Source organism: Oryctolagus cuniculus, chromosome 4 (genome assembly GCF_051225735.1).
Source record: "Oryctolagus cuniculus isolate XC-2025 breed Fujian yellow rabbit chromosome 4, ASM5122573v1, whole genome shotgun sequence".
In the NCBI taxonomy this organism is placed as follows: Eukaryota; Metazoa; Chordata; class Mammalia; order Lagomorpha; family Leporidae; genus Oryctolagus; species Oryctolagus cuniculus.
This window is the reverse complement of record NC_142870.1, coordinates 166,510,789-166,537,389: the sequence shown is the minus strand read 5'-3', so window position 1 is coordinate 166,537,389 and position 26,601 is coordinate 166,510,789. Positions and strand designations below refer to the sequence as shown.

The window sequence follows — 26,601 nt, the reverse complement described above, 5'->3', positions numbered from 1 at the left end:
CCAATTTAGTGACTGTCCTAATTGCTAGAGGCTCAAAGCAGCGTGGTAGGCAGGCAGAGGCTTACTCCCATGCTGTATTCATCTGTATGCGTGTACATTAAACAGTCTCGGTCTGTTTTAAAAACAGAGCTTTAAGTCATTGCACATTAGACCTCTAAAAAGACCTGAAGGACTTCCCAGTCTCACACTGCCACAGTTACCTTTGTAAACAACCCAGGTTCTCTCCTCCGTAGACCAAGAGATTGATGGTTCAAGGCCTCTATCATTCAAATATTTATCTCTTGATAACTAATCACTCCTTAATCAGTGCACACTATGACAATGTGTGGATTCATTTGATTTCACATTTCTTGGAGTTAAATATATATCTTTAGTCTGATAGTTTTGAGAATGCTGCATAATCCAGACAGGGACATACCTACTTCTCTTCAAGGGACCCAATTTCCAACCAAAGCAAAATTCTGTTGGTTGCTTTAAAAAAGCATCATGCCAAGGGAAGGAAATCATAATTGTAAACAACAAAACATAATTCTGGAGAGAAGAAAAAAGTTTGTATAACAGAGGGTGATTAGCATTTTGCTTTTCTTCTGCCATTGGATTAATTCTGTCTCAATGTCTTCATTATTTTAGCCTCTTCAGTATTTTAGCCTTTCCCTCTACACACACACTTGTCTGTGTTTGGCTGATGGACGTAAAGCAGTTTTCTCAGACTTGTGTTTACATCATTATTACCTGGAGGGCGTTTTAATGAAGAGGCCATTGGGCCTACTCTCAGTTTTGAATTAAGTAGGTCTGGGCTGGGGCCCGAGAATTTGTATTTACAACAAGCCCTCAGTCTGTGCTGTCGCTTTTAGACTGGGATCACATTTTAGGAACCAATAGCACAAAGAATTATAAATGCTATTAAGAAACCTAGAATGTGGGAGGCTGGGAAGACTGAACATCTATTCTGATTAGTCTGTATCTCATCTAATTCTCACAGTGCATTTCTGTTGGGGATTGCCATTATCTTCATTTACAGACAAGAAACCAGCTCCAGAGAGGCCATAGCTGGAAGAACTGGGGTTTCAGTGCCCAACTTTCTTTCATTCATTATTTTACTGCACGCTGCCTGCCCAGCCATAGGACTGGATGAGGTACATCTGTTAGTGTCAAATCCTCATGTCTTCTCATTTTGTTTGATCACTCAAGAGTGCACTAGGTGAAGAAGAGGTGATAAAGGGAACCACTGTAGAAATGGATCTAAAAACTTCACTTTCATGTTTTATTTAACAAGAATGTGTTGATTGTGCTACTTGCTTTAATATTTTAATATTTAACATTTCCCTAACACACATTAGTGAGTCTAACAGAAGGCCGGTGAAACTTATGTTTTTTGGTTTAGCTGAGTAATGGCATTCCACACTCAGTGAGATTCCTGGTAAAGGTATTATAGAAACTGGGTCCTGTACACAAATACACAATTTAGCATCCTGTGGAACAAATTCTTGAAATGAACATGCAGTCTAAATGGCTTAAGTGACAAGCATGAATGCCAGCAGAATGAGTTATAAAGCCAACTCTTTATAAAGTATAAGCTAAGAGCAACATAATTCAACTGAATTGAGGGAATTTAAACACACACACACACACACATACACACACGTCTTATTGAACCAGCCAAATTCAAGAAGTTTAATCAAACATGCTTAAAGGAATGAAAACAACACGGGAGTTTTATCTGCCAAAAGTCAAAAGCCTAGAGAAAACGCAGAATGACTGCCTACTTGACATTTCTACTCAGTTTTTTATAATAAGAAACATCAAGGGGGGAAATACCTCTTTGAGAGGGAGAGAGAGGAATTCAAGAACCTAATTCACAGACAGAAACAAATCAAAACGAAAGGCATTCAAAAGACTAATTGATAGTTCATCCCAGTGAATACTATAAGTCTGTAAGAATTTTCAATGTCATTTAGAAAACATTAGTTAAATTCCTTATGGACTGTCATGATAAATCAGACAAAACAAATGAGAAAGAGTGCAAGGAAGAGAGCTAACTTTCCTGCTAGATGAAAGGCTGCCTTGTTTGATCATGTCTGAAAATCCTATTTAAGGGAAGCCAGCCTTGGGTCTACTGGCTGGCTGCCTTTCTTCAGTGAGCCCTCAGTAACAGTTTATCACTACCAGACTGACTATGGTGCTTTTCTATTTCATTAATAAAAAAGAGCTGAAGGTGATTGCTTGTCATGGTTATCATTCACGATGATGGGGCACCTGGATGTGGGTCTTCGAATCTGTAAAAGGCATGACATAGGCTCCTGAAGAGCTGATCAACAATGGGGCAAATACACCCTGTCTTTGGGACCAGAACATGTTTGCCATGTTGTGCATGAGAGCCCTGGGCAATAAAAGGGCATAAAATACTTTCAGAAGGTGACAGTGAGCAATCGATTATAGTGATTTTAGCAAGATAAATGAATGTGATGGCTATCTAGGAGAAATAATTAGCAAATTGAAACCTTCCAGATAAGTGGCATTGCCGAAGGGCAGTCATATTTGTAACAGAGGTGAAGTAGGTTCCTATCAATGTTTTAAATTATTTCGTGTAAGAATCTCAGTATTCCACTTCTTCAAATCCTTTCAGTCTTTATTCCATTTTCTTGTTCATTAGGGTTTTTGTTGTTGTTGTTTGTTTTTGTCTAAATCTCATTCTGAAAACACTCTGCATTCAGTTGTCCAAATTTCCAAAAGTATTGGGAATCTTGAGTCTGTTTTTCTCTTGCTATTTTAATCTTTTGAGGTGAAGACTAGGGTAATACAAAAGGTGTGTTTAGCAAATCAGCATTCTGGAGGTCTGTGGAATTGGGATCCTGGCTCCTGGTTTTCATCTCACTAGCCTCAATGCAGCAGGCATTGGGGAAGTGAGACAATGTACAGGAGATCTCTGTCTTTCTCTCACTCTCCTTCTCTCCCTATTTTAAATAAATAAAGTTAAAAAATAAAATGACTAAAAACTTTTTAATGCTTTGAAAGAAAAAAAAATCAGCCTTTGTATATAAAAGTATCATTTATCCAATCGTAAATATTTACTAAATATGTACCATGGTCCAGATACTCCTGGGTAGGAAAAGGCAAATACTATTAGTCTCTGATCTAAGGAGTTTATAATTTTGACTGTATTTAAAAAGAAATATAATTAAACTGAAAATAGTGATTTACTGTGCTCAGTGTTATGACCCAAGGGAACAGAAGTAGCAATTGGAGGTGAAGACAGAAGGCTGAAGTAGGGTTCCAAGGAGAAGAAATAATCTGAGACAAACACTGCAAATCCAGCCAGCATGGCCAAGTTGAGTAGAGGAAAAAACATTCAAGACAAAGGGCCTGCTCAAATTTATCCTATCCTCACACAGGCAGAGAATCTGATAGTTAGGTCCATCTTAGGAACAGAAAGCGGTTTGTGACAGTTAGGGCTCAGAGTCATGGGATGAGTCATGGGGAGAAGGCATCAGGGTCATGAGGACTTGTGTGATAGAGGATTGAGGATTGTGTCTCTAAGGTTGTGGAAGGATTGGAAGCAGGGTGTGTTTGTTTTAGGAAGATGGTGCAGGGGCTGTATGGGGAATGGATTGAGAAGGATGAGGCATGAATCATGCTACCCTTCCAAGGGATGAAAATTACCTAGGGGGACATTTTGGAAATAACAAATTCCAAGTTGGTAAGTTTAGCAGAGAAAATTCAGGCTTCTGACCAACCTAATGTTGCTTGTACATTTTGTCCTCCAATTTATTTGGGGAACTTATTTGGAGTGAACGTCAATTGAGAGTATACACCTAGTCAAAGATGGTTTTATATAAAAAATGTGAACACTCTATCACAAGGAAAGTGAGAGTTCTTGATCTGCAAATCCCCAGGTAGTTACAACCCAAAGACAGGTGGAGGGAAGGTGCTACAGTGTCTACAAGTGTCAGGTGGAGGCCAACAGGCGTTACCAGAGGCCTCTGTGCATCAGTTCTGGCTGTGGAAATCTGCCCAGGGAGGGGCGGGCAACTAACGATGAGTAAGATTTGGCCAGCAGAGATTATACATATGGTAGCAAAGAAATTCTAGGTAGAGAGCCAGCCTCGGCAAAGGCAAGAAAGAAGGTATGCATAGCCAGACACATGCTACAAATTACTGAAACCAGTAAAGAAAAGAGAAAGAGAAACAGCTCTGAAGGTAGTTTGGAGATTACATTGTTGAATACCTTGAACACGACATTAATGAGTTCTTCTTTATTCTCTAAGCCTTTGAGTTGTGGTTCTGGCTGGGAGAAATAATATACTAGGAGTCTCCATTTCCAGAATTTATTTAATTATAGCCCATTTTGCTCCCCAAAAGGATTTAAGACAGATTACCAAATAATATGAAATACTGTAGAATAAAATAATCAGAAAAATGAGACAAAAGCAAAGAAATTAAGATGGAGTCAGCAAGAAGGCTAATAAAGCAAATGCCATTAAAACTTTATCAGAGTTAGTTAGCAGTTGATTCCATGAGTCACTGGCCCATTAGGTAAGAAAATAAACATGCGCATGTAAGTTCATTATGGAATCAAGTGGGATGTTTCTTCCATAAGTTGGAAAGGAGCAAACACTACGCAGTCTAATGAGCAACAGCCATAAAGTAAGCAAAGCAAGTTTCCAAGAGCTATTTATTACAGTGTCCTTCAAACATGCGTGAGTGGCATTGTGCCAAGGAATACCTCACGAAAAGCTGTGCTCTTCGGGGGATCAGTGGAATGAGGTTATGCAGGTAAAACGGTTTTCCCAGCTTAATCCAGGGTTAAAATTTACAATATCCAAAGAGAATAGATATACTATATAATATCTAAATATTTCTCCAAAATACAATTCTTCTTAGCAAGGTTCTGGAAAAGTGTGAGTGGCAGTGGATTTAGAATTGCTAGACTTCCTGACAAGTGCTTGGAGTCTGGGAATGTGGCTTTCTTTGTTGTTAGTCACACATAGGTCCATATGTTGTAACCATCAACGGATTTTTGTATTGGACTGAAAGTCTCAAATGGAAGAAGCAAGAAGAATTTAAGAGATCCCATGGATTCCTTCCAACTTCGCACCCCTATATGGAGGCTAGCTGTAAGCAGGAAAATATTATTCTCAGAAAAATTGAGATCTACTCTCACATAGAGACCAGTGGGTAATGTTTGAATTGTGGTTCCATGGTGTATTGTACTCAAAACACCTGCCCCACTGTAGAATGATCTCTGTAAGTCAGCCATAGCCTAAATAGTATAGCATTTCTGCTATACACTGGTTTCAAGTTCAAGGGCTGATATTAGAAAAGATAAATCCTACCTGGACCGTACTTTCTGACAATAATCAGATGACATGGATAATTATCCACTGAGACAATTCCAAGTTGTTTTATAAAAACCTTATCCAAGTAAACTTTTTAAAAAATATCAATCTCAAAATGCATTTTGTGTGAAGGATGAATATGAAATGGAAGAACCAAGTGGTAATACCAGGAAAACATTTTAATAATTAAATTCAAAGGTGACAAGGACCCAGCCTGGACCAGGGTAAAAGAATGGAATGTGTAGAGGAGATTTCAAATGTCATGCGGAAGCAGGATCTACACGAAAAAGGAAGATTGCACTGGGACAGACAGCATCAAAAAGTCTCTGACAGCTCATCATAATTAACTGGATGAAAAATGATTCGCCAATTTATGAGATTGTGTATTGTACTCCAAGCTCAGTTGAATATTACATCATATGCTTCTCAGGCCAGCACTGTGGTGCAGTGGGTTAAGCCTTTGCCTGTGGTGCCAGAATCCCATGTGGGCCTCGGTTCGTATCCTGGCTGCTCTTCTTCTGACCCAGGTCTCTGCTATGGCCTGGGAAAGCAGTAAAGATGGCCCAAGTGTTTGGGCCCCTGCCCCATGTGGGAGACCTGGGAGAAGCTCCTGGCTCCTGACTTTGGAATCACTCAGCTCTGGCCACTGAGACCATCTGGGGGAATGAACCAGCGGATGGAAGACTTATCTCTCTCTCTCCCTCTGCCTCTCTCTGTAACTCCACATTTCAAATAAATAATTAAAGTCATATGGTTCTCACCAAAAAGAGCTGTACTCCAACCCACTGCCAATGACTAAAACAACCCTAATCACAGCTACAGTTAACTTTAAAAAATTTTGCCTAGAGAAATAACACACGAGTTTGCTTGAACACAGGGCAAATTTGCAGAATAAACTGGATTAAGAAGAAAGAGAGTGGCTGTGATTGTGGGTATGAAGTCTGAATTATCAAGATAAGGGTGGCTGGGCCGGCGCCGCGGCTCACTAGGCTAATCCTCCGCCTTGCGGCACCGGCACACCGGGTTCTAGTCCCGGTCGGGGCGCCGGATTCTGTCCCGGTTGCCCCTCTTCCAGGCCAGCTCTCTGCTGTGCCCAGGGAGTGCAGTGGAGGATGGCCCAAGTCCTTGGGCCCTGCACCCCATGGGAGACCAGGAGAAGCACCTGGCTCCTGCCATCGGATCAGCGCGGTGCACCGGCCGCGGCGGCCATTGGAGGGTGAACCAACGGCAAAAGGAAGACCTTTCTCTCTGTCTCTCTCTCACTGTCCACTCTGCCTGTCAAAATAAATAAATAAATAAATAAATAAAAGATAAGGGTGGCTGAAGTGGATGAAGGAAACCCAGGAAGAAGTTGGAAACACTGGCATAAAAATCAAAACAAGGGGGATTAGCAATATGGATTTGGAGCTAAGGAAGCAGATGACATCATTGAAGAAGAGAATGAATAAAAGCAAAGTGTTCTAAGACCAGCAGCCTGAGAAACTGTAGGTAGAAAGAATGTCCATATTTTATTAAGTATTAGAAAACTCATCGGTGAATAAATACATATTAAACGGGGTGCCTTGTGAAAGAGGGCAATCAATGTTGTGAGCCACAAAAACAAGTTCAAGCAGATGGAATCAAGAAAACAGAAAGAAAGGGCAATCGTGGTGAAAACAGGGCCAAGGTTTGACAAAACGGGAGCCTAAGGAGAGAAGAACAAAGAAAGAGTCCTTTGACATGAACGGAGATTTTTGAAGATAAGATCAAATGTATTTATTTTCTCATAAAGGAGGAGACAGTTCATTCGTAACAAAAACTGTAGAACTTATATTTGGAACTTGAGAAAATCAGAGTTCGAAACAACTGAAGGAGCATAAATATGAGTAAGTTTTTAAAGCAACAAATTGTAGAGGACACAGAAACTCTCCCAGAGAATGACTGCAACAATCACACATGAAGCACTCAAGGCAGAGAACATAGTATATTCTTCGTGTGTGTAATTCACTTTGGCTTGCTCAATGTCTTCCATACACACTCAGCACATGAGAAGGGAGAAACACCATTTTGGACCTACCGCATGCTTGGTTCTATAACTCACCAAGGGCTTTCAATGTTTGGTTATATTTCGGTCAGGCAATAATTGTCCTAGGTATGAGGAAAGAATTCATGGATTTTTTTAAAATTTCTGGTTGCTTAGGATATTTTTCTTATTGATTTCAGTAGCCAAAGACAAAGCAGTTGCATTTATTTATTTTTATATTATATTTTTAAAATTTTATTTAAGATATATGTTTCATGTATTTCATATATACAGCTTTAGGAACATAGTGACACTCCCCCCTACCTTCCCTCCTCCCCACACTCCAACCCTTCCTCCTCCTCTCTCTCACATTCCCACTCTTTACAAAGATTTATATTCAGTTTAATTAATGATCATATAGTAAACCCTACACTGCATAAAAGAGATCAACAAATCGTATGAAGAAAAAGAAAAAAAACAAAACATGGTTCCTCAAGGAAAGAGACAAGGACTGTAAATAATCATCAAATCTCAAAATGTCCATTTCACTCCAATACATTACATTTCAGGTGCTTTTTTAGTTAACTTGGATCAGGGAAAGCATATAGTATCCATCGTTTTGGGACTGGTTTATTTCACTAAGTATAATGGTTTCCATTTGCATCCAACTTACGGCAAAAGACAGGATTTCATTTAACAGCTGAGTAGTACTCCATAGTGTATGTATAACATAATTTCTTTATCCAGTCAACAGTAGATGGACATTTGGGTTGATCTCAGATCTTAAGTATTGTGAATTGAGCAGCATTGAACGTGGGAGTACAGATAACTCATATGCTGATTTTTTTGGTTTGGGTAATTTTAAAATAACCTTTAATTAGCTAGTAGCTACTCGTAAGGGCATAGCATTGTTAATTAAACAGTGTTCAGATTATACACAATTATCAGATAAAGCCACTTGATGACTGTGGTGGGAAAAAGACAAACAAAAATTCATTCTGCAAACCTGAAAACAAACACATTCCTTTCTGCATAACTTCAACGGTCACGGCCTCTTTGCCTATCACAACTCTAGTCCTGATTTATTTCTCTCTTCTATTAAATAACACCTAAGACACATAATCATTTTCTTGCCCTATTGCCTTTGAATTCATTATAGCATTCAGGGCTGAATAAATTGTCAGTTCCTTAAGCCCTTCCCAAAGTTACCTTCACAAACAACCTGCAAAACAATCACCTCTAAACTTCCTTGTCTGAGATGTCCCATTTTTCACCTGATGTACTTCTCCCCTCCTGTCTGAAAAGTAGTAATCTTAACCTGGTCCTTGTCTTCTTTGGCAAGAAGGCTGTTAACTTTCTATGATGAGTATATCAAAATTCACAGTGATTTTTACCTAGTCCACATAGTAGATTTTCTAATGTAAATGCTTATTCATGAATAAATTCCTATTTCCTGATTCTGGAGTCCTGTGCCTTCCCCAATCTTGAGCAGACTGCTGGACTCAGAGCAAGCACATCAGGTAATTAACACATGGTATATGTGGGCCTGCAAGCCATCACTCTGAAATCAACATGGTTTTGCTGCCAACCAAAACATGTCCATTCCTTATAAATCAAAGGGCCCATTGGTTAAAAGTCTTTTCGACTTTTGGGTTTCCATTTTTAATAAACTTGATGTGTACTGATTAGTGTTGCTATGTTGTATGAAGGTTAGTTGAAAAGCTGATGGGCTTTTCAATCAATATTTAATCAAAGGAGAATCACAGTGAATGTATCTTGTTCAGACAGGTGAAAAATAAAAAGTGGTATGATAAACAACCAGCATAATATTCATCCCCGACAGCAAGATTCTGCTTTAAGTAGAAAACTGAAAAAAATATGTAGGTAGTAATAGTTGCTATATGTACTCATTGCATCTCTGTGTGTACACACATACACACAAATGTATTTTATATATATGTATACATATACATATATATCATGGAAGATAGACTTAATATAAGTATGTACTGAAGGTGTATTATATATGGTTCCCAATTTCAAATGTGTTTTATCAATTCCATGAATCACAAGAGAGTGACAGCCTCACATTAAATAAACTGGGAAGCTTTTAGGTTGTTCTGAGCACTGCATGGATGAACAGAATCTATCATTTGAAATGTGATTTCAGTGTGAGAAATATTTAAAGCAGCAATCAATTGTTTGCAAAGATGCTGAACTTCTTGTATGTAGATTTGATGAATTCACATAAAATTTAGTAGTGATGTAAGACTAAAGAATCACTCAAAAATTCTGTGCCACTTCTACCAAATGATATAATAATTTTTTAAATTCTACCTTAAATTCTCATATATGATGGATGGAATAGAAAAATATTAGAGGTCACCATTACTATTTATATATTGCTAATACAATCACCATCATCATCATATTTTGACCTTCATATTAATAGGTACAGGTTTTCCTAATAAACATCTCACCAATATTTTTATTCAAAGGCTGTTATTAAAATTTTATATGGTTATATATATTTTTATATGTTAATAAAATTTTAGAAATTTTTACAGTGATCTACTTTCAGTTTATTTTATAATCCTAAGCTAAACCCTCCACTAAGTAATGAAATCAACAAATACTAGGAAGAAAAAAACATTGTTCCTGAACAGTAGAGACAAGGGCTGTAAACAATTATCAATTCTCAAAATGTCCATTTCACTCATATACATTTCTGTAGTCTATTAGTTACCACAGATTGTTCTTTACTGTAGGAATTAGAACCTTCAAATCAAGTGGAATTTGTGAAGGGTTTACAACATTAAGCACTGTATTAAAAACCCAACATTAGAAACACATCAAATGAGTAAGTGGTTGAGAACAGTAGAGTGACCATGACACTAGGAACATTTGCAGTGTGCTCCATCTCACTCCAACTGTCCTGATGATGAAGGCCCAAAAAGAAATAGATTAAGGTGTATATTTCACATTGTCAGTTTGAAAGAAGTATATCCATTCATCTGGAGACAGAGAGTTTCCAAGGAGCAAGTGTTCATGTACTCTTTATATTAGGGACAGTGGATAAAATAATGGAAATTCTATCCACTGTGGACTTTGAAAGCAATCAGTAGCACTGTTTGTAAATGTTTGGGTTGTATATTAGCTAAGAAAAAAACAGGAAAAATTAATTTTAACTCAGAGAAAGTATTTCAATAGGGACGCACGACTGCATGGTTCAGGCATTTTGCTGTCTGATGAACTAATGTAACATAGAGTCTAGAGAAAGGTTAACACATCTGTGAGTCAGCGTCTCTCCAGCATCAGATGTTCCCAGCAAGCTTTGGCAATTGCTGACTCACAGTCAGTTCGCGGTTGGATTCTCTGAGCATCAAGAGCCCACTTTGTGCCACGATTAGAACATGATCAGAAAGGGGACCATGTGCTTTCAGTACCAGATGAGCTGATTCGTGCACATAGTTAGCTTACGTTAAAATCCACCATTGCCTTGAACATTCTCTCTTCCTTTATGCAGTGAGGCAGGCTCTGCCCTTGTGTGTATGACTGATAGTCTACACAACACCATGTGTTGCTGCTGTAATATGCTCTGTTGGTTGTTTCCACTCACTGGATGATGCTACTCCAGACAGAAGCATTTTGGCATGCTGTCTGTTTGATGTGTGTGCTGTATCACCAACAGGCATTTTTCTGTCCTTGCCCAAAGGGGCAGTCATATTTGCAGTCATCTAAGGCCTACTTTATGCAGTGCTTGGCCTATATACAAGACCAGGATGCTTCCTTCGCCTTCAGGGTACAAAGCAGAATACATCACTTGGACAAGTATTTTCCCAGGGGGGAATGGGGAAACCAACACGGGTAGCTCGAAAGCAACAAGTAGACAGGTATCAATGAGAAGAACAAGAACAAAACCACCCCTGCTAGTGTGACAAGATGTAAAATAGATTTTTGCTATGAATCCTATAGGATCATATACTGCTCACCTTTTCTGGAAACTTTGAAAAGTATCAAATACGAAAGTCCATCAAGAAGATATTAAATATTTTATATTTGCTTTCCTAGTTGATGACCCTTATTGCCTAGATAGAGAAGTAAATTCCGGAAGGCCAATATATTATGAGAATGTGGAAAGTGCATCAGTACTATAATCAATTATGTGTTACAAAGTAAAGCACTAGAAAGAAGTGTTTTTCAACTTCCGTTTCAGTCTTTCTCACCTCTGACTTGCTGACATTTCATGTGCCTTTCATGAAACACAAAAATACAGAAAGGTTAATTTTAAAGGAAGGGCATGTCATGTATATGATAAGGAATATGTCATTGAGAGTCTTCCATTTGAAATGCCTGTGAAAATAAATCAATTAGAACAGAGGTGGGCGAACAGGAGCCTAAAGACCAAATCCAGCTTGCTGCCCATGTTATAAATAGAGCTTAGATGGAACACAGCCATGCTTGTTCCTTTGCGGCTGCTTTCATGCTATGATGGCAAAGTTGTGTAGTTGTGATATAATCTTTACAGCAAAACCTTGCTAGATAAGAAGATAAGGCATAGAATTTTACCCTCTCCTCCTTTGATCCCATTTGAGGGAAATTGGTCAAAATAGTCATGATATTCACATCTCAGAACAGCCTATTTGCTTAAGCTCTATTCAGATAGGTTACTTGAATGGCTCAATCAAAATTGTAACCTCACAGGCAAAGTCATTAAAATAATATTTCCATTTTTATAAGTTAGTAAAGAAACTACATGCTCCTGCAGCAACACCGTCACTCAGCAAGCACATGCTGTTTATCAAATCCATGCTCAAACACCAAATACGAAGTCTGATAGGCAGACTGCTCTTGTGGCACCTGTCACATGCATGTTATGTGACAGCTCTTTATAACTCTGTCCTCCTCGGTCATCAGATTCTTTGTTATTTGAGGGCAAGGAATACATACTTTTCTGTGGTGCTTAACCCCAGTTCCTTGTAGCACCATAAGAGGTCTGCAATATTAGTTGAATGAATCTACAATAATGAGCAAAGTCTCCCCTATTGCAACTTATTGAATAGAAAAAAATCAATTAATTAGTGCATTTAAAGAAATGCAGTTTGGTAATCAAAGTAAATGCACGGTATTTGAGGAAAGAAATTGAGTTGATTTTCATGTGTGGTTTGTGGGAACACTTATAACTCTGTGTCAGGTCTTTTACAGTAAATACAATTTAATGGGTAATTGTTGCTAATTGGAGATACTAATGGACTTAATTTCTAATTAAGAGATGGAAATCGTTTGTAATTAACTCATGGTGTCCATGAAAACAAATGTTGCTTAGAGCTTGACAAATGGTTTTGTTTTTGAAAGTAACTTAAATACTGTCCCTCAATCCCCTCAACTATATATGATAGTTTTATAAAGTAATTCTCACCCAGGAAGAGGCAGCATAAGATAGACTTCAAACAAATCAGTTGACCCTCACTGGTTGTATATTAATGACACTTTCCAACATACATTTATATTAGGAACTAGCAAAAACAACGTGAAGAAAATGCATGCTGGATGGGGAGAAGAACTGCTATAATTCAAAAGCTGTACCTATGAAATTTATATTTATTAGATAAAAGCTTTCAAAAAAAAATAAAGAAAGAAAGAAAATGCACGCTGGGCCAGCACTGTGGCATAGCAGCGAGACCATCACCTGCAGCACTGGCATCCCATATGGGCACCATTCGAATCAGGCTTTTCCACCACTGATCCAGCTCTCTCCTAAGGCCTGAGAAAGCAGTGGAAGATGGCCTCTACACGCATGTGGGAGACCCAGAAGAGGCTCCTGGCTCCTGGCTTTGGATCGGCAAAGACCTTGGGCCCCTAGACACATGTGGGAGGCCCGGAAGAGGCTCCTGGCTCCTGGCTTTGGATCGGCAAAGTTCCAGCTGTTGTGGCCATCTGGGGAGTAGACCAGCAGATGGAAGACCTCTCTCTTTCTCTCTGCCTCTGCTTCTCTGTAACTCTGCCTTTCAAATAAATAATTTTTTTTTAAAAAGAAAAGACAATGCATGCTGCCTGAACAGTGAATTTTGTCTTAGTTGGAGCAAGGATCCATATGAGTAACTTTATTCTTAGAGCATAACTTCATGGCCAGAAATATGACACTTAAGGACTTCATATTCAACTGGTATATCGTGATTTATGTATACTTTTTTGGTAGAGCTGCATGTGGCGTCATATGATAACACTTACTATGTCAACATATTTTTAGCTGGTGAGTAAAAGGATATGGCAAAGAATGAATATAGGCGTGTTCAAGAAGCTGTATTATGGGTTCTTTTCAATGCATATTTTTGGCCTTGATTTTCATTTTTCAAACCCAAGTTCCAATTCAGAACTCTACCCTTGTTGGAAAAGGAGGAGGGATGTTGATCCCACTTTTGTTCTCAATTGATTGTATACTTTTGCTTGATTTCATGCTGATGCCCTTCAAGGACATTAAATTCAAGGCAACAGAGATGAAATTTTGATTGAAATTATCTGTAGTTTTCTTATGTGCTTCACAAAATCCAACCATGCAAAAAATGATATTTTACTCATTATATTTTCTTTCATTAACATTTTCTTTTCTATATTTTTAACTTTTATTTAATGAATATAAATTTCCAAAGTACAGCTTATGGATTACAATGGCTCCCCCCCCCCATAACTTCTCTCCCACCTGCAGCCCTCCCCTCTCCCCTTCCTAATATTTTCTTAAATTACAAAAATCTTTTAAGGAGTTTTAATTATTATGGAAAAGAAACACTAAAAAGGAAACAGATTTCTGATTCAGCATGGAAACATAGAAGGTAGTTCCAATTTCTGTTCTGTCCTTGAAATGAGCAGGGTAACATATAGGGGAGACTCACATAGGTGAGAGGAGTGGGATGGAGTGGGGATCTTCAGTGCAATAAATCAGATACTGTTTGCTCCCAAACTTCAACCATTTTCTTTTGGATATTAATAATTTTGCCTTAGGTGTCTCTTCCCAGATTACTATTTAAAAAAATGTATTCATTGTTAAAGCTTAAGCAATCACCTCCTACTTTTCCTAAGCAAAATATCCCATAAGCCATGCATAATTAAGCAACTGCTAAAACCAAACCAAACGAAATCCACCTATGCAAAAATACTGCATTCCAATAGCAGTCTCTTATGTTCATTTTGCATGACTGCCTTGCCTTCTGTCACCTTCACCTCAAGTCTGCTTTGGCCACCTGCTTCCTTAACCTGAATGTTAGCTACCAAGATATCAATTTTAATTGAAAATATAAATCGAAGTATTACATCTCTGACCACTCCACACATCACATGGGGCTCTCTAAGCTCTGTGTCTCTTGCTTTAGTCCTGAATTTCTAGCACCCACTGTCTTCTTTTTACTTTTATATTCTTCCTTGAAATCACTGATGAAGACTGATCTTTTTTCACTCTACTCTTAACTTCAAACACATGCCTACTCCAATCCTTCCAATGACATATGTATTTCCAGTTAGCTTCTCATTTCATTGTTTTTCAAGTTTCTGTTCTCGCTAAATCCTTACCATTTCTGTTCTAATTCCTTTCCTCTCCATCCTTCAATCAGTCTAGGAAGAAGATGTCAATACATCACATAAAAAAGCAAATAGTCTTACTTATCATCTGGAACATCATTTGACATGTGAAACTTGTATGAATAGGCATCTTTCTTTCCTCACATCCTCCCACGTTCCTACAAGAGATACCTGACTTTCTTAAAGACCTTACTTTATCAGTCATCTCCATAAATTACATCTGCAAACTACAGAACTCTCTCCTGGATTCTTCCCATCACGACCAAATATGTGTAATCTTAAAAACATCACAAATGAGCCGGTGCTGTGGTGCAGCAGGTTAAAGCCCTGGCCTGCAGCTCTGGCATCTGATATAGGTGCTGGTTTGAGTCCCAGCTGCTCTTTTTAAGATCCAGCTCCCTGCTAATGTGCCTGGGAAAACAGCAGAGTAAGGCCCAAATCCTTGGGCCCCTACACCCACATGGGAGAAACCATAAGAAGCTCTGGGCGCCTGGCTTTGGATTGGCTCTGCTCCGGCTATTGAAGCAAAATAGGGAGTGAACCAGCAGATGGAAGACATCTGTTTCTCTATCTCTTCCTCTTCTCTCTATAACTCTACCTTTCAAATAAATATAATAAATCTTTTAATGAATCAGATCCATGCTCTATTTGCTTTTGTTATCATCTTTCCTACTCCTCTTCTATGTCAGATTCGTATGCCACATACATTTCTTTATTGATATTCACCATCATTGTCCTTCCTCATAAACTGCATTATCAAACTCACTAGTGACCTTGTATAACTATTTCCAATGGCTTTTTTTTAGCATTTTGTCAATTGACTGGTGGCCTATCCTTTGCAGTGTTCTTTGATTTTGGTTAGGTTACCTTCTATGTCTAAAGCTCTGCTCCTTCCCTTGACTCTAAGCACATGCTCTGAAATTCCTTTCCACCTTAGAGATATCTTCTGGGCTCAGATCAACAAATCCAAACATGTGTTAAGCATCTCCCCCGGATATAAACATCTCAAACTCAGGGTGTGCACTCTGGGCTCAGCCTTTTTCCTGGGAAAATTTATTCTCCTTTCTGGGTTTCAGATATTAGCAGATGACACCTTAGGCTACGGAGTTCTAACAACGTAAACGCTATATTTAATTCCTCTCTCTTTTTTTAATTCTATTCAGTTGGTTTCCAAGTTCTATGTGTTCTATCTCCTTAATACATCACAAAATTGTGAGCTCTACATTGTGATTTCCACAATATGAATACAAAATGTGCCACCATCTTGATTTCTTCCTTGGATTACTGAGTTCAGCTCCCTGTTCCCCAGTTCATATCTCTAAAGCATTTTCTACCCTACAGCCAGAGCGATCATGTCACTGTCCAACCTAAGACTTTGAAATGTCTTTGTGTATGGCCATCAAGAAGACTTCTAGTTACTTTATGTGGCCAGACTTGTTTTCTGTAATCTTCACTTCTCTATATGTATCTTTGCCCAGTTTAATAATTTGCAGTCTCTTGATTTTGCCACACTCTTCGCATGAGCCTTCGTACAAGTCCATACCGACTCCTTGATCTTAAACTCTTCCCTTCAGCTTATTTTTCACTTAGCTAACTCACACGTGTCCCTATGTCTTTGTTGAATTTTTTCCACCAAGACTCTTTCTCCTACTTTTCTTACCATATGAAGGGGCATACGAATCTTTGTGGGGAAATGGAATTAAATGATATTTATTTTGTTGCAAAAAATTTTTGAAAACCTTGCATTGTTTATTCACAGTAAACATTTTCCATGAACTTTTGGAAGATGCTTTGGGTATTACTTGTTCTTTATACCATCACAGTAGGTGGTGCCAATAGTGATTAGTATAGTTGTGGCTAATAACATTTGAGCATTTACTTTATGACAGAATAGGTTATAAGCTGATGACATTTTATCTCATACTATGCTCACAAAAACTTTATGGGATGTTATTTCTCCAGATGAATAATCTAAGCTATAAAGAGGCTAATTCTTCTGAGGCTTCAGAATTAATAAATGACACAAGTAGATTGTGAACCCGGATAACACGTTGATGAGTTTACAAACTTAAATGTCATATTTGTTGATTTTTGGGAATTTGTTACATTTTGTTGTAAAGGCTTTTTATATCCAACATTCTAACTAGACTCAAGCTCTTAGGAGGAAGTTGTACCCTTAGTTCTTGGCACACTGATCACCACATAGTATATTTCCAACAAACAGTATTTAAATCATAAAGGAACAAGATAACACATTATTCAGAAGGAAGAGTCCTTAGCCAAAATCAGATTTATACTGAGGTAGTGTCTACTTATGCCAGAGTGAAATTTTGTTCCAGTATTGATTGACTTGTTGTTATCTAATCACCCTATACTGTTTCCTGTTTCTAAGAGTTTATACATCCTGTACAATTTGTATAATGTACACTCCCAGTCAACCAACTGGGAAACTCCTATTCATTCACCCAAATTCATTTGGAATTCATTTTAATCCTGAAGATTTCAAATCTTCTTCCTAGGTTCTTGTTCCTCCATTCTTTGTACATTTAACATGACACATAACAACATTAAATTATATCACTTTTTTTAACCAAGGGCATATTTTATTTTTGTGTTTGCATCCTCAGTACTTAAGTAGTAGAAATGGCTCCATATATTTTGAAATGCCAACTGAATGAAATTAGATTGAGTTATGCTTCCATTAATTATCAAGTAGATATTTTAGACTCTAAAAGTTTAGCTTTTTAATTGGCTTGTACTATAGCAAGGAATTATTTGAGTTATCTAGTATTGGGAGCTTTGGGGAAGGGATAGAACAACACCAGTGCCCATTTAACATTCCTGATGTGAGAAGGATTGGGCAAAGGACATGCAACTGGTCAGAAGCCAATAAGATTGTACCACCAGCCAATTAACATTTTAGAAAATGTGCAATTTATGATATATCAAAACTCCAATCAAATGTATTAAGAGGAAAATACCTATAAAATCCTTCAAAATGTTATTTTTGTATTAACTTGTGTTGGTCCATTCCTTTGTACTCTCCTACTGGGAACTTAGCACACTTTTTTATTTTGAATATATCATATCTGGGCTTTCTAGTCATCCTATTAGGCTCTTACTTCTTCCTGAAACCCAGACAAAACTGCTAGATTAAGATTTTTAGTGTTCCTTTTATCAAGTTACGTGTCAGCTCAAGAACTTTCAGTGGCTCCTGTCTATGGAATCCTATGAGAACTCTGGATCTTGGAATTTCAGCCAGATGTTCAACCTCAATTGATTTGTGAGCCTGACACACAACTGATACTTAGTAAGTACTTTTGATGTTCTTATTTCTTTTTTCATTCTCTTCTGGAAAACAAAAATAGCAGGAACACTACTTGAAGGAACATTCCAGTTTGTGTGTTTTATTATAGTCATTCCTGTTAAAATACTAGCAAATAATGAAGAATAGACACCTCTGATTAAGCAAAGATACCAACAAAAATCATGTTAACCATAGTAGAAGTTGGATACAGTAAACAAAATCCATTCAGGGTTGGGGGAAGGTGTCCCATGAATGAACAAAATGACACAGGCACATTAGCAGTAGATAACACATCTTGAGGGAAGACAGGTGATACTTGAATTAAGGGAAATCAATAGAGAGAGTCTCAACATGACTTTCTAGTGGAAAGCTAACTCAATGGAGCCATTCTTACTTGAGGTTCCAAGCTGGGTACTCAGTCACATGCTAAGCAAACAACTTACAAGACCTGGGAAAAGGATGCTGGGTCAAGCAAATAGAGTGGCCAAGAACAGGGTATTTTCAGCTGGGAAATCACCACCCAGTTGTCAGATTTATCTGTCCCATGGGCTCTTTCATTCTGTTTCTGGCCTTTATTTTCTGCACTGTCTATACAATGCCCTTCTTGGTTTTGATTTCATCCTTGTTATCTGACATGTCAAAGGATCAAAGAATGTAAAGTACTTCAGACTGACAGTATTTAATTTAGTTAAGAAAAAAATCAACAAAATGAAAAATTGTGCCCATTTTCCCCTTTGCATGACACTAAAATTCCAAATTAAGATGAAAGCATGAAAAGATCTGTGCAGTTCACAATAACCCACCTCTCCCCATACACATGCTTTCTATAAACTGCGCCACTGAATTTCATGAAAGAACTTCAATGTTGCTAATTACAATCCTCAAGACATTAATGTTACTTCTCAAATCAATCTCTGCTGCTTTATTGCACACATAGAACATTGGCAACTCCTATTCTCAAATCCAGATATAATTTTTGGAACAAATTTGAATTTGTGATTCATTCAACAAACAATTATATTGAGTACCTACTATGTGTCAGGCCCTGTGCTGGCTACTCAGCAAGCAATTTGGGATGACTTATTTTTATTTTAGAAAAATTCTGGTCTCTAAAGCAGTGCTTCTCAAACTGTTTTTATTAATGCATGCTCTCTTCTGCTAAATATTAAATCTTCCTCCCACATTGCCAAAATTCTGCTGACCTTGTTTAACACTGAGAATCACTGATACAAAGAACATCATCTCTGTCTTCTAGGTGTCCTTGATGGACAAAGCATCTTTGAGCTTTTATGTTCTACTGAAAAAGCATCAGACTTATTTTTCAGACATAAAACCAAATTATAATGTTAAATAGACTTTTCAGAACTATATATTCCCCCTGCCAAACTGAAATTAAAATTGCCAGTTCCCATGTATGTTGAGAATCACTGCTTTAAAGAGTTTTGGAGAAAACCAGGCAACCTCCATTTCTCCCCTCCAATCAAATCTTAAAGGAATTAGAATTTTCCTACCTGACACAACAGCTGGTGGAGTATCATAATCCTGTCTTGGGATTGAATCTTGGAATGAAAAGAGCATGAGAAAGAATGCAATGAAGTACAAAAGAAAATAAAATAGAATCTTAGTTCTACAACTTGGAGGGGCCCTCTGTGTGTCCTATGGTTACATAACCCATGGGCCTTCAAGTGGTCAAGGCATTACGATCCCCGGTTTGCAGCAAATACCATGGTTGGTCTCCATTACCACACTGACCAGGTTGTTAGCACCTGTGTGACCTGCGATGACAGTACATTTTGTCCCAGAACATTTCCCTCTCTTAAGGAAGTAGTTATCCTCTCTGGCTGGCACTAGAATTTTGCAAGGCAGCCCATGAAGCATGGTATGAAACAAAGGCCTGTAGAACAAAAGAGCAAACTAAAATTTAAAAGAGATACATAAAAACTGCACATTCTCTTAGTTTATGGAGACAAGAGCATTATTGAAGCCAAAGTCTCATGACTCATTGCACTCCAGCTCTGATCCCTGTTGGTGGCCCATGAAGCAGAGCAGAGGGGGCTTCTGGCTCACGGCAAAAGGATTTTTTATGTGAGATAATTGCCAGAGCAGAGATACATGGGACAGAACCTACTGACCAGATGCCATTGAAGGTGACAAATTCTAAAGGGATTTTAATTAAATGGCATGGCAGTCAGTTCAACATTCAAAGTCAGATTGCACAAAATACATCTGTTGTTTGGGAGATGAAAAAGGGCATCAACTACACACAATTCCTTTAGCCAGGGATCTTTAAAAATAAAGTGGGCCCAGGCCTATGACCTAAGTCCTCTGTCTGCAAGTAGAAGATTTTAAACCCATCCCAACTCACCTGGAGGAGGGGTAAACTGAGCCAAAGGAACCTCGTATTGTTCACATTCAAATGCCATGCCAAAACATCGTTAAATAAATGCTCTTTTGTAAACCTGTATTCCAGTCCTAAGATCTGTCTTCCATTTTAAAAGCTAAAAGCTCCAAAGATATTTTTCTACCCACTTAATAACTTTTGGACTGTCAAAATTTTCTAACTTGCTTCTCTTAACCCCAGTAGGACAGTGTTAATCACTGTCTCAGGAGTCAAGGACATGTGGGAAGACAGTTTATCACCCGAATATTGCAAAGCACTTTGATCAAAAAAAGTGAACATTAACCAAAAGATCCACATGCAAACAAACCATAGGCATGAGTCATTTTTGTTTATTATATTAGGGATGTGAAGCGCTGAATTGATTACAATCCTCAAATCTAGAAGAGGTAGGATCTTTTTTTAAAGTATATTCAAAGGTTGTATTAGTATTGGATATTGGTAGTAATGCCTAGTTACCTTGAGGGGAAAATTGCAATCACAAGTTACCACTCCAAAAAAAAGGCTTCATTTTTTGGGCCATGCTAGTCATTTTCCAAGAATATATTTATGATACTTTAAAATAAATAATAAAAGCAAAAAATGTGCATTCTTAAATATTTAGAAAAAATGTAGAAAATCAAAATCATAGTAATTAAAATAGAAATGATCTCTAATCCTGCTACACAAAAATAACCACACTTCTTTTGTATTTTCTATAGCTTTAGTGCATAAATATCTTTCATAATTGATATTGTTCTCTACATGTACAGATCTACACACAAATTTTTTGACCTACGATCATAAACAACTGTTTTCTGAATTATTTTATACGCATGTCTTTATGCTGCATTATATTCTGGGTTATGACTGGATTATGATTTGCTTAGTTTTACATTTTTATTAAATATTAGAAAGAACACTGTGCTAACCATTTCAGGGATAACACATTTTCTGTTATTTTAGGATAGTCCCATAAACTAGCATAACCAAATTATAATTGCCTGATGAACCAGTACAAATGTATCGAAGTGTCTCAATTATCCACCTTATCATTTGATTGACACACAAATTTAGGTTACTATCCTTACATGATCAGTATTTGAAAATATTTAGTTCCCTACACTTTCTCCAATAATGTGTATTATTTGGATAATTTTGGGTGGGATGTGTATGTCTGTGTGGTATGCATACATGTGTATGTCTGACTCAATTATATTTTCTTTATTACTATTTTTGGTATGTTTTGACTATCCTATTTCTTCTTTTAACAGCTACTTATGATCTTTGGCATTTTAATTATTGGGGTTTTTCTATTTTGTAAATTTATTTGAACTCACAATCCAGTTTTTAAATAACAAAAAATGAAAATTTGCAAACCAATTGTTTCATAATACTAGACTTTCATTTGATGCTTACTCATTTATTGTTTGTATTACAAGATTACAAGCTAAGGTCTTTTATTTTATAATAAGACTGAATACATTTGTTAAGAAACTGATCTTTCTCTCAATATTTTCTATCTTGAATTTGACTGTTCTTAATTAACATTTTTTTCCTGAAAAACCACTTAAGGATAATACTCACTGGTATTTATTATACTAGTTCCTGAACCAAGTTTCCATTTAACACCCTGTGTTTCTTTTTATAACTTTCAGTCATAATGCCGTTATTCATATCTAATATTGGAGGGAGGGGGCAATCTCTAAGCAAAGTGAGTAATTAATGATTTTTCCCTGAAAACATCAGAGTTTCAGAGCAGTGAAGGAATGGTGTGACTATAATATGTTAGAGAACAGGGAACAAATGGAGTACAATTAGAAGATTATTCTTGTGAGCGGCCATTGTTACACCATGGGAATCCAATGATGTCAGAAATCACCAGTGGCTTGGGGCACACACTGCACTGCAGATAAGGTTTCTACAGAACAAAAACTTTCTATTGCTATCAACAGATGGTGGTGACATTGTAAGCCACTGTTGACCAGCAACTGAACAAACGAGAGGAGATAAGCAATGTGTAAAACAAGATTGTCGTGCAATTCAGAGGTTCTCATAACACCATCAAATCCCTCCTGGTTTCTGCTAGAGCTTACCACACAGTGATAAGAAATTAGGGATAATGGGGCTTTGGTTCCACCAAGGGAATCCTGCGACAAAAAATCAACAACAACAAAAAAAAGCTAGAAAAAATCCTCAAGGTCAGCACAGCCCTGGAATAAAGCAACTGCACTGCTTGCATAAAATTCATCTCTTTTCAGCCTTCTGGATTCTACCAAGCCTAAAAATAGGAAGAGAACTGAACTGTAAACGTATGAGATGGGTATATTGTAGAGGAAAGGTAATTAAACTAAATAGCATCCATTCAAAAATGTGGGGTCATAGAGGACCAAATGTACCTGTTTTCATGAAAATGAAAAAGAGGCTTTGGCTCAGTACAATTCCTTTAGCCAGGGAGCATAAGGCAAATGGGATGGAACCCGTGCCAAAGTCACTCCTTCTGAAAGTGGAGAATTCAAATCCAGCTCCAGCTCCTCCCGGCCCTGGTCACTGCCTACTCTGAATTATTCACTCGATCTCACTCTGATCTACTCTTGAAACCTATCTCTTTCTGGCATGGAGGTTCCTCTCTCAATCCTGACTTCAGGGCTCACGTCTCATTTGGCAGGATTTTAGTGAGCTGAGATGTCTGACAGATTAAGAAAAAGTGCAAGTAGGAAACAGACATTGTTCTATAGCTTTGGAGTAGCCTTCTATGGCAACGTGGTTGAAATGAACTGGAGAAAATTGAGTGAAAGCAGAAAGAACAGTTAGGAGGGTATTACAGTCAATCAAAGGAAGTCCAGGGTCAGCAACTTTGGAAATGTGGAAGAAAGGATGTATTTGACAAATATCTATGAAACAAAATTGTTAGGCTTGAATGTAATCATATACGGTAGGAAGGAAGAAAGGGTCTGGACTGAATTCTAAGTGTATGACTTGGCTGTTGGGCAAATGGTCATGATATTAGCTTGAAAGGAAACGGAACAGAAACAAGAGGAAGAGAGTTCAGTTGGAAGGAAGCTCATGAGATTAGTTTGGGTCATGCTAACTTTGAGATGACTGAGGGAGATTTCCATGGAGATACTTAGCAAGTAGTTCTGTAAACAGGTTTAACATCCTAAGATGAGGTTAGCATTGAGGACTCAGGTGTAGGCGTCTTCAGCATTGAAGGCAGGGTTTCAAATAATGAAAGTGGATGAGATTGCTTAAGGAAATCATGTGGAATGAAAAACCAAGTTAGAAATGAAACCCTGGGTTAGCAACTTGTGCAAGAAAAGAAGAAATGGCCAGAGAATTTGGTGGACAACCAGGAAAGCCTCAGATAACAGTGATAAATTTGGATTTGTTCAGGGCAAACTGGGTCCAATATTCAAATGCAGGTAAATTCTATATCAAGCTCTCACTATTTGGCTTATCTTGAAAAACTTGAAGGTACAACCACCTTGATTCCTTGTGTCCATGTAGCAACAGCTGTCTGGAGTTGAGTAATGGCTGTCTTTCTGACCAGTCATGCGCATTCCAGGCTGCCAAACACACCAACTCAGTGTTTGCCCATTTCTCAGGCAGAGAGATTATTTATTGTATTAAAAATTTCTAAACTATAATCTCTGGTGTCCTGTTAACATGATATGATCATGTTTCTATTTATGAAACAAACAAATATAAATTTTGATTGAACAAGCGTCTTCAAAAAATTCATGTAAAATGTACATTATGAAAAACTATGGATAAATTTGATTTTTTTGCTCTAAAATAAGTTTGCGTTTTAAATCCACTTTTCCATGAACTTTATGAAGTACCTTCATAGATTTCCAAGTTATTTTACTTGAATTCAAGTCAAGATCATTCTTTAATGTGATTCATCTACACTCTGAAGGACTTTTAAGTTTGCAGTCCTGGTAGAGTGTGTTAGTAGCTAAAGTGGAGACTTTAAAGAAATCCATACATCTCATTTGAATATTACATCCCATCTGCATGAGTCTCCCACCAATTAGAAGCCAATGGAGGTAAGGGCAGTGAAATTAATGAGCACTACTGTGTACTAGGTATGTTATATCTATCATTTCATTTAACACTGAAACTTCCTTGGTATGTAAATGTTGTCATTCCCATGTTGTAAAAGAGGAAGTGAAAGTTCAAAGAGGTTAAGTAACTTGACTAAACGTCCTTGGGTAATAAGAGGGCAGAAATAGGCTTTGATTTCAAGTTTAACTCTGAAGTCTACCGGTCATCCAAGTTGCTAGGCTGCCTTCCCTGAGTCAGTGAGAATGTCAGAAAAATTCCATCAGGTAGGGAAATCTGATTTTAAAAATGCAACCTCAACTACATAATAGCCACTCCAAATGCCAATCAAAATTCAAATAAAATGGAATCTATGATGGTGTATCAAAATATTAGAGTGACAGCTTAAGGAAAAAATAATATTCTATACACTAACAAATTTAACTTTTTTTGAATAAATCAACAAAGCTATACTATCATCTTGCTACCTTTTCAGACTCTTACAGAACTTTAAATATTTTCTTAATATGTTACATTGTCTGGTACAAATATGAAGGGAGAAAAGAATAAAAAGAGGAGAAAAACCTAGAGGAAATTTAGTGTTACAAATAAGGCACAAACTTAAAACTTTCATTTTCTAAGAAAGGGAGAGGTATATTATTGAATTATTATTATTACCAGCTAGGTAAAAGCAATCTCCTATAATTATGTTTTTGTTGCAAATGCTAAAATATACACTCCTAATACATATTATTGAATCAATAAACACTATAATTCTTAGTTTGTGCTATATATTTTAGGCTATTTTTTCAATTCCTTACAGGATTTGGTGCTATACTCAGTTAATCTAGCTCTTGTATGTTTAGTAGTTCACAGACTCGACCTTCAGCAAGTCAGTTAGCTTTGCTTCTGATTTAAAGATGTCAAACTTACAAAGTATCTCATTCTGTGCTTTCTGACACTTCTATCTCCCTCTTTTAGCAGCTTCCAGGTTGTTATAAAATACAGAAAAATCCCATTGCCTCACTCACTCAGAATTTGTATCACTGAAGGAGGAGGCGGTGGATAGGGAAGGCAGTCTGTAATGGGAACTTGAGAAACTTCAGGTCTCCTAATGCTGTTCTTGATGTCTGCTTTATCAGTATTGTACAAAGAGACTATAAATAACTCTTCCACGTTTCTAAAAGGGATGAAACATTATATCCTCAAGGTCTACCTCCCTGATAAAAAAATAGCAGTATCCTCATCCACAGTTAAAGGTAGTCTTCCATATGACTTCTAAACTTCTTAATCATAAACTTAAGAAAACATTTGATCTAACCAAAGCAGTCATATAGGTAAATAACCACCAAGTGCTTTTCACAGGTTCAGCAACTGAGGTCTTAGAGATAAGTACTACATTCATGTAAACAGAACTGAATTTCTTTATTGAAACAGGGTGGCTCTTTCCATTAAGTGACATAAGTTTTCTTCCTATTTAGAGCATATTAGGGAAGCCTCAGAGGGCATGTGAGGAGCTTCTTATATGGCAAAAGAAACCTATGAGTCAGCATCATGTATTTGGCAACCAAGCCAATGCTGTAAGGTAAACTCCTTATACATGGCTAGTGAGCATAGTGTTCTTACCTATTTGCACAGGATGCCTAATACATTAAGAGTAACTAAGAGACAGCAGGCTGAAAGATACATAATTGTATAGTTGAAGGAGTTCCACTTATCATCAGGTTCAGTATCTCTACTGAGATAGAAAGGGAAATTGAGGCCAGAAGATACCAGCTTTCTAAGGACAGATAGCAACAATGGACTCAATGGAAGTTGAATCTAGTGTTTCTGATTTCTACGGCACTGCTCTTTCTAAAATATTTAAGCTGCTTCATTCAGAAGAATTTTTTTTACGTCTTTAAAAGTGACAAGATTATCTATACTAACATTTATGGAAAACAAAACTTTTACTGATGGTGTC

The 26,601-nt window shown here is 37.4% G+C and overlaps 1 protein-coding gene across 19 annotated transcripts in view; it reads right to left on the bottom strand.

Moving 5' to 3' along the window:
• Positions 1–26,601, bottom strand: part of RBMS3 (RNA binding motif single stranded interacting protein 3) — a 1,620,164-nt gene that overhangs the window by 46,626 nt on the left and 1,546,937 nt on the right. For 11 of the 19 annotated variants that reach the window (XM_051858893.3, XM_089331200.1, XM_070072890.2 and 8 more), the window contains one exon: positions 19,729–19,776. The exons of the other annotated variants lie outside the window; for them this stretch is intronic. In XM_051858893.3, the coding sequence (XP_051714853.1) occupies positions 19,729–19,776 (48 nt within the window). The remainder of the gene's footprint in view (positions 1–19,728; positions 19,777–26,601) is intronic. 19 annotated transcript variants of the gene reach the window in all.